This window comes from Oryzias melastigma, linkage group LG13 (genome assembly GCF_002922805.2).
Source record: "Oryzias melastigma strain HK-1 linkage group LG13, ASM292280v2, whole genome shotgun sequence".
In the NCBI taxonomy this organism is placed as follows: domain Eukaryota; kingdom Metazoa; phylum Chordata; class Actinopteri; order Beloniformes; family Adrianichthyidae; genus Oryzias; species Oryzias melastigma.
Window position 1 is genome coordinate 1345475 of NC_050524.1, and position 9230 is coordinate 1354704.

General features: G+C 45.0%; 1 protein-coding gene across 1 annotated transcript in view; it reads right to left on the reverse strand.

Moving 5' to 3' along the window:
• dlc (deltaC) overlaps positions 1–3330 on the reverse strand; it is a gene marked incomplete at its 3' end in the record, with an annotated part of 48729 nt that extends 45399 nt beyond the window's left edge. The window contains 4 exon segments of the mRNA XM_024277532.2: positions 648–887; positions 2435–2483; positions 2555–2791; positions 3084–3330. Coding sequence (XP_024133300.1) covers positions 648–887; positions 2435–2483; positions 2555–2791; positions 3084–3134 — 577 coding nt within the window.
• Between the last annotated feature and the right edge of the window lie 5900 nt (positions 3331–9230).

A 9230-nucleotide genomic window follows, 5' to 3' on the forward strand; every position in this document is an offset into this window, starting at 1 on the left:
ATCTCTAAAACCGTAACTTTTTAACATAATTATGAACAATAAAAAGGCAGGAATATTATTCCAGAATAAATCAACTTAAACCTTAAATAACTTTAAATATTTTACTCTCTATAAAAATATATTTTGTTAAAATTATACAAGTGTAAGATAACATCGGGTCATTAATAACAATAAAATAAAATGATCTGGAGGGTCGGATGGAATTACCCGGAGGGCCGAATCCGGCCCCCGGGCCGTGACTTTGACACATGTAATAAAGCTCGGAACAGGAGCACCCTTTGGATTTTATCCAAACAGGAAGTTTCTCCTCCATGGTGTTTTTCCTGCAGGTTCTCCTGTGCCCCCCCACCCCTTACACCAGGTCTGGGGGGTCAGGCCACATTCAGAATCATCTGGTTTCTCAGGATCTCACAAGTCCAATTGATTCAATAAAGATTTCTTTCAAATTTGTAAAACTGACTTTGTTAAGTTGAGAAAATAACCGATTTTCACAGAACTGATAAAATCCTGTTAAAACGAAGGAGTTTGTCATTAAAAATCATTTTTTGGAAGGAAACCTGATCCATGGATCTGGATGTCGGATCCTCTGAGTCACGTTTGATTGTAATCCCGTTAAATGAATCCCAAAGTCTCCCGGCGTCACTCACACTGCGAGCAGTACTCTCCCCTCCAGCCCTCCATGCAGTGGCGGCGGCCCTCCTCGTCGCAGACGAAGTGGCCGTGGGTGTCGTTGCGGGGGCGGCAGAAGGTGGAGCAGGTGTCGCCGTGGTAGAAGCGGTCACAGACCACGCGGTAGGAGTACAGCAGCTCCGTCTGGTTCTCCGCCTGGGACCACTCCGGCCCCACGCTGAGGGTGCGGCGGGTCGCTGTGCGGCTCAGGAGGGTTTCTGGACGGAGACATGTTTACTTTGAACGAGTGAAAGGAATCATGGGATCAAATTAGAGTGTAATGATTTGATCTTGGTTGATTCTGATCCATCTATCCGATCGGTTTCTGCTGCATCACGTTAGTTGTTCGCTGTGATGATCCTGTAAACCTTAAACCGACCACGACTCGATCCAGATGGGATTTTCCAGGAATGAATATGAATTTATCTCATTTCAAAATGATTTTATAACGGTATAGGTTGATTAGATTCTGGCTAAAACAGCTTAGATCTGATCTGGTGGATCGCAGATTACAAATCAATTCATCCTTACACCCCCAGATATAATGTAACATGTTTGTTTTGCTGTACAATTTAATTGTCAATAAAATGTTTCATTCATTTATCACAATTCCAAAATTGCAAAAAAATTAAAACTTCTCTAAATTCTTTCTTCCTCGGAAACCATATGACCTCGGATCTTATTTAGTCCTAAAGTCTTCAGATCATTTAAACCAGAGGTGTCAAAGTCAATCACACCGTAGGTCGCGGGCCGAACAGGATAAACATTTATTAAACACTCTAAAACTACATTTTTAAAACTTTAAAGTCTGAACTTTTTAACATAATTATGAACTAGATTTTACCTGCAACAATGCAAGTGTGAATGCTGTAAGCTGAATTTGACTGCTGAAGATGTTGAAATTGATCGCTAAAAATACTGAAGCTGAAAACGCTAAGGCTGAAAACTAAAAAAAAAAATCTTAGGTTAGCCAAAATAGCTAGCATGTAAATATTAGCATTACTCCAAAAAAGACAAAAAACTAAAAGAAAGCCTAAATTAGCCAAAACGCCTAACGTGTAAATATTAGCCTAGGTCTAAAACAGCCTAAAAAACTTGATAAAAAATGCCTAATTTGCCAAAAAAAAGCGCTACATTGTAAATATTAGCCAAACTGCAAAACAGCCTAAAAATAAAAAAGCCTAAATCAACCAAAACAGCTAGCATGTAGCTGAAATATCAGCTGAACTCCAGAAGAGCTTAAAAAACTTTAAAACACCTAAATTAGCCAAAACATCTAGCATGTAAATACTAGCACAAGTCCCAAACAGAAAAAAAAATGAAAAAAAGAGATTAAAAGCTCAAATTTGCCAATTTAGCTACCATGTAGCTGAAATATTAGCTAAACTCCAAATTAGCTAAAAAAAATCTAGTCCATAAAACTAGCAGAATACTATTTTTTAAAAAAACTTTCAGACTGTAATTTTTATCAGAATTATGAATAATAAAAGTCAGGAATATTATTCCAGAATAAATCAACTTAAACCTTAAATAACTTTCAATACTTTACTCTCCAAATATGTATTTCGTCAAGCTTATACAAGTTAGAAATGAGTACAAGATAACATCGGGTCATTAATAACAATAAAATAAAATGATCTGGAGGGCCGGATCCGGCCCCCGGGCCTGGACACATTGGTTTAAAAGCAGCTCTTCACTTCACAGTGAAGCTGGCTCTCTGACGTCTGTCGCCCCCTAGCGGTGAGAGTGTGATCTGCGCGGTTACCTGCGGACTCCGCTGCGCTCCAGGCCTCCAGGATCAGAGCGACGCTCCCCTGGAGTTCAGGAGAAAACCTCATCAGTCGGGTCAGCTGTCTCTGCGCCGCGCGGGATTCCCGCCACTTACCGGCCACTTGTAGACGAACGGCACCCTGACGGGCGCGCTCCCGGGGATGGAGTTCACACCGATGACCTCCGTGCTGGCGTTCCCGTACGTGCACGGCGTCCCCGGGTTGGACACATGCTGCACGTGCTTCAGGCAGACGCGGAAAAAGAGCCGACAGTCCCCCGGCTGCTGGAGGCACAGCGGGCGCGCGCTGATGAAGGAGTCGATCTTCAGCTCGAAGACCCCCGAGGACAGAGCCTGAGGAGCGCGCGCGCAAACACAGGGACAGAGGCCGGATGAGAGACAGGCGAGGAGTCTCAAAATTACATCAAACTCGCAGTCTCCGCGCACGCGCGTGTCTGTGGCTTGTGCGCTGCATCCTCCACAACTTTCAAATCCACTAAAGTGGAAATCCATTTCCTGGAGCCACAGGATGAGCTCAGCGAGCCGTGCGTAAAAGCGCACGGATCCAAGCCCCACGCGCGTGCACCATTCACCTTAGACCAAACCAGCAGTTTTAGGGTAACGGGAGCGCGTGCTCTGTACTCACCGCACGCGCCGAGACACACAGCAGGAGACACGGCAGTAAGAAGCGCGCCATCACGGAGCGCGCCGCGCGTCACAGGCAGCTCTGGCAGTGCGTAAAATCCAAACAGCTCCAGAGGACACGGGGGCGCAGAACGAACGGAACCGGTGACCCGCCGCGGGACAGGTGGACCCGCTTCTGAGCTGCAGTCAGCGCGTGCACGGTGCGGACAAACGGAGAGGATGCGGCTGAACTCTGGACTGAAGCAGCGGCGGCGACACCTCCGCTTATACGGCACGGGGGGGTGGGGGGTGGGGGAGGAGCCTCGGGGCTGAGATAAAAGCGAAAGGAAAGAAAGCGGAGGGGGCGGGACGCGCACGTGCTGGAGGGCGGAGGATTTCAAATGACAGGACTTCTGTTCATGAATCCAATAGTTCAGTTTTTAGTGTAAATAAATGTTTTGATCAGTTAATCAAACATTTTGAAGATGTTTTCACATCAATGTGAAGCAGAATTTTTTATATTTTATAACATTTTTCTGGAGTTCAAAATGACTTTTCTTTTTCATTAATGAAACCTGCAGGAATGTTCCGGTTCTGTTGGGTCTGAAAACCTCAGAACAAAAATCTAGAACTCGGAGCAACAGAACGGAACCGCTGAAGATCAGAGGAGCTGGAGCTGCTCCTCTCTGCTCCTCTCTGCTCCTCTCTGCTCCTCTCTGCTCCTCCTCCATCAGGGGACCTCTACAGACTTCATGGTCTTCATTCACGCTGTGATCTTTGATTCTTTGGTTTTCTTTTGTTTTCAGAAAGTTCGTGAACCGGACAAGAGTTCACCTGCAGCAGAACGGAGACCCTGGTTCTGAGGAGGACCAGAGTTCAGGTAAACTTTCACACCAGAGCCAGGAGGACCATCAGAGGAAAGCAGACCAGAACCAGACCAGAACCAGACCCCACTCCAAGCTCAGAGTTCTCTGATCCTGGTTTTCTCAGAGCTCCTCAGAACAGACGAGGAGGTCTCCGCACCTCCTCTTTCTCACATGGAAATCTCCCGCGCTGAAGCTGCTCCTCGTTGTCATGGAAACGACTTCAGGAGGAACTCAGTCTTTGTTTCCTCAACCATCAAACCATCAGTTTACTCTGAGGAGACCCGGATCTGAGGTGAGCGCGCGGCGCTTCTGCTGTTCTAGAACGAAGCGAGCGCGTGCCTGCACCGGCTCTGAATGAATGTTTTTAGACCACGCCCACGGCACGCGGCAACTTTGGGGGCCGAATAATCACATTGATGGACTACATTTACCATCAGATGTAGTCAGTGCGCGCGGCTGTTTCTGTTAACAGTGGAGTGTGGACCTGTTTGGCGCGTGCGCTGTCCCGCGCGGATGCTGTTATATTGTGCACGTGGGCACCACAGGAGTAGATGACGTCAGAACCAAAGAAAAGTCTCGTTTCAAGTTAGTTTCCTGCAGCACAAAATCTTCAGGTTCCTCTGAGCTGCAGGTCAGACTGTAAACAAACAAACAAACAAACAAACAAACATGAGGACAAAATCTCAACATTTTAGGAGCAAGAACACCCAAGTGAAGAACAAAATCCAGATTTTAGGATCAGATGAAGTCCTTCATCCAGAACAAGATTCTGTTCTTCGATTCCGGATCAGAATCCTGAAGATCAGATTATCAGAATTAAAACAAACAAATCTAGAAACACTCAGGAAATAATCCATCTTCAGGCTGAGCTGATCTGGAGGATTTTTACATTTTCATTTTCAACAAAAAAGTCCGCAAAATTTCTGTCATGAAAATGTCAGAAGAAGCCGCTCTTCCTCCTCCTCCTCCTCTTCCTCCTCCTCCTCCTCCTCCTCCAGGATGTCATCCATCTGTTGATCCTTTTGTTTCGCACGTGCCCAAATGGCGCACGCGGACAGGCGGCACGAGCTTTTGTTGAGGTGAAGAGACACGCGGCGCGTGCCCCGGAGGAGGAGGAGGAGGATGAAGGTGTCTGAGGGAGCGTGGGAAAGTCTGCTGAGGTGTGAGCCGAGGGGGCGGGGCCTGCGCCAGGCGTCAGGAATGACACCTGAGCAAACGCGCGCGTGCAACAAAAGACAGAGCGAAAAGTTTCTGCATGAAATGAAACAAAAGTTTCGTCACATTTCCGGTCAGCGCCGCTTTTGCTGGATGGAGATGCTTTCAGGTGAGCTGGGACATTCGAGCATCCTCATCCATCAGAGCGAACATCCGGTTCCGGTTTCCAGGAATCATAGTGAATTATAAAAGAAGAGTCAAAAAGTGAAAGATTTTTGATGACGTCTCATAGAAAAGATGGAAGGATGGAAAAGGATCAATGAAACGCAGATCCACGAGATCAGAAATCAAGTTTGATCTTTGAGAAGAATCTCTGAACTTTGGGATAAACTTTCTGTGAGATCAGAGGATCTGATCGTGTTGATACAGTGAATACAGATCCAGGTGATCCAGTCTGCTCCTTCTCCAAACCCACCACCACCATGTGTGACTGTGTGACTGAAGCTTTGGGCCCTCGAAGGAGGGAAAGTGCTATACAGTATACACCATTTACACCTGTCCCGTTTGCAAAACCTGATCTGATCCAGGTGATCAGCAGGTATCACGGCGACTCGTCTGTGTCTGCACGCGGACTCTGATCAAAGTTTGACTTAAACTCTGATTTGTATTTTAGGGACAAACATGGAAACAAAAACCCGGATGATGGAAGTTCTGGAAGAATCTGAATCTCGGATGGAGCATCAAAGACACTTTACGATTTGAGAAAACCCACATTTTTATTTAATTCAAACCTCAAAGGAGTTCTGAGCGATTTTTTCAATCAATCATCAAACCGGATTATCTTCACAAATAATCCAGACTGGGAAATCTAGGATTAAATCCCACATAAAAAACCCAAAAACTTCTCTAGATGGAAAAATCGAAATCACAGAAGTTTAATTCTTTATTACTATTACTACTTTACTTCACAACTGTATTACTTATTGTTACTTTAAAAATAATTAAGTGTATTTTATTTAAGCGCAGATCATTTTAATCTCGTCATTCAAAGTTCTCTCTGCACGCGCGGAGCTGCAGGACAGTAAACGATTTTTATTTCAGATCAAATCATTCATGATGAATCTGATCGGATCACAAATGCAGATTTTGTTTCCCTAAATTGTAATTTAAAGAGGTCAGGAGGGTTCGCGCGTGCGCAGACCCCCGCAGGCCTGATTAAAGGTTTTACCACGCGGTCGTGAGTCCGCGGTGGAGGAAAAGGAGAGGCGCGTGCGCCTGAGTGTGTTGGGGGGGGGGCTCGCGCCGCCTCCTCCGACAGACAGTTAGCGGGTAGGTGTGAAGCGCGCGGCTCTTTCACACGTGATGAAGACTTTAGGGGCGCGAGCGCCTCAATGATCAGGTGAGGAAGAGGAGAAGAAGTGATGAGAAGAGGCGGGAATACAGCAGAAACGAAACCAGAAATAGTCACCAAAAATCTAAAATAAACTCTAAAAACCCTCATGACTTCTAATCTAATGATAACAGCATTTTACAGATAGAAGAACACAAACAATTAAAAACATATCTAAAGTCACAAACATTTAAATCTTGTTCAGATTTAGAATAAAAACATCTGGATTCTGTTTTCTGGCAGGTTTTCTTGAAGTAGCCAGAGAAGAGTTGGTCTGTCAGGTTGTTCATCCGGTTGTTTGTCCGATTGTTGGTTTGTCTTGTTGGTTTTTCTAGTTGTTCATCTTGGTTCATCTGGTTGTCCGTTCGGTTGTTCATCCAGTTGGTCCGTCCGTTTTTTGTCTGGCTCTTCGTCTGGTTGGTCTGTCCGGTTGCTTGTCCAGTTGTTCGTTTGGTTGGTCCATCCAGTTTGTGCGTTCAGTTGGTCTATGTGGTTTTTCCGCCCAGTTGTTTATTTTGTTGGTCTGTCTGGTTGTTTGGTCAGATTGTCCGTCCAGTTGGTCCATGTTGTTGTGCGTCTGAATGTTCATTTGGTTGGTCCGTCCTGTTTTAGGCTTGGGCGGTATTTACATTTTAATTTCGTCGATATTCCTCCACGTTTGACCTTGGTTTACAGTGTGACCGTGACTAAGAACTTCATAAGCACCACTTAAGTCGGGATAAATCAGCTCCCCTTCTTCATATTTGGAACCCAAAGTGTGTTCTTTTAGACACCAAATCAAAGGTGTAAAGTTTTCTTCCCGTCACTGCATCTGTTTCGCTTCCGAGCTGTAACGTGCTGATGTCACACGATGACAAAACTCCCCAGTGGGATATTTAATGTTAAAATATTTATTTAGAAGTGAAAATGTAACCACAGTAAGTGCCACTGACTGTACAATCAGCTTTAGGTATTACATCTATTTTATTTAATTTAAAATCTCTTCAATAAGTCACATTTTTTCACGACAGAATTGAAAATGACACCGTGTCCTTTTCCAAACACCAACGGTGGACAGAATTACCTCAATACCACACAAGCCGTCCGGTTGTTGGTCCATCCTTTAATCTGCAGTCGCTCCATGGAGTGAACCGGGACAAGGTTGGTTAGGTGGTCCAGAGAATGATCAATAAGAACTCTAAAACTTCATCTCAATGTGTAATTATTCTTCTTCTACATCACTATAACATTGTATTTCGATGATAATCAATGAGTATTATAGATCTGTTAGATGATGTATGATTGATGTTACTGTTTACTGAAATAATGTTTGATGAGATTAATCAATAATCAACAAGAACTTCACTTTGATATTGGGAATTACAAAATAAAAAACAACAACAACCGGAATACATAATTATGTAAAACAGTGAAATGAAGTAACTAAGTATGGGTGGGATTATATAAGTTCACTTCTTCCTGCTCCTTTTCATCAATCAATCAAACTCTACTGACTTTAGTTAATTGTCACCAAAATATTAATGAACCAAATGTGACATAAGTGTGTTTTATTTTGGTTTTCTATTTTCTAATCAATGAATTTCATTGTTTCTGTAATGAGTTTGAAATAATTGTGTTTTGTTCTGTATTATTAAATCTATGCTTGAAATAAACCAATCAATCAATCAATCATTGTTATATTATGAGTCTCTCGTTAGCGTGACCCACAAACATCCAGCAGAAGCTGAATGTCGTCAATCCTTTGGAAAGACCGTGTGGTTCCAGGTTCTGCTCTGAAGGCAGTTCTCGGGTCATGTTGCGGTCGAGGATTCCAGGAGGAATTTCAGAGTATTTCAGAGTCTGGCATGTTCATGAATGTTCTTAAGGAGTTTCCTTCTCCATCTGTGGTCCACCTCAGGATGTTGAACCGCTGAACTAAACCACCAAGTCTAGAAACGCTTTGGGTTCTCCATCTCGCCCTTTTCTCTCACAAACGTCTGGGATGAAGGAGAACCTTCAGAGAAAAGCTCAGAGCTGGAGTTGAGTCCCTGAGATCTTCCAAACTGGATCAGCTGGATCTCCAGAACTCGCTGGCTCCGCCTCCTGCCTGCTCCAAAGCCCAGCAGGACATCCCTCAGGGGTTTTTGTTTCCTTCAGCCCTCAGGCGGCTCAAACTGCTCCAGCATTTCAAAACCTCCAGAACCGGAAAGTTCTGGTTCGGTTTAGTTAAAGAGGCCGAGGTCCGCTTTGTTTTCCCTCCAAACTTCACTTTATGAAGCTTTTTAATGATCGGCCGCGTTCTGTTTCTGGCAGTACTGGATGTTTTCATCCTCTGAGGTCTTCTGTACCGCTGCCCCCCCATTTCAAACCCCTTTTTACTGGGGGGCGGGGCCTCTTCCCTGATTTTACTGCATTTTTCAGAAGTTTAAAGTCTGTGGAAACTTTGGCAGGTGTCCACGAGCGATGGGAAGTCGCTCTGAAGGCCGGGCGCCCTCAGCCCGTAGAGGCGGGACGGACCCCCCCCCCGGGGTTTTAAGAGCTCCTGTGGCGAGGAGGAGGAGGGCACGTTTACAGGTCGGAGGCGCTGCAGGGTTTCCAGCTGTAAACGCAGATGTTTGGCCGAGAGCCGCTCCACTTCCTGATTCAGACTGATGAAGATGATGAGGAGATCTGAGCGATGAAGGATGAAGATGGGAAGGCTCCGCCTCCTCAGGTTTGGCTGAGAGCTGTTCATCTTGATGATAACTGAGCGATGAAGGATGAAGACAGGAAGGCTCCG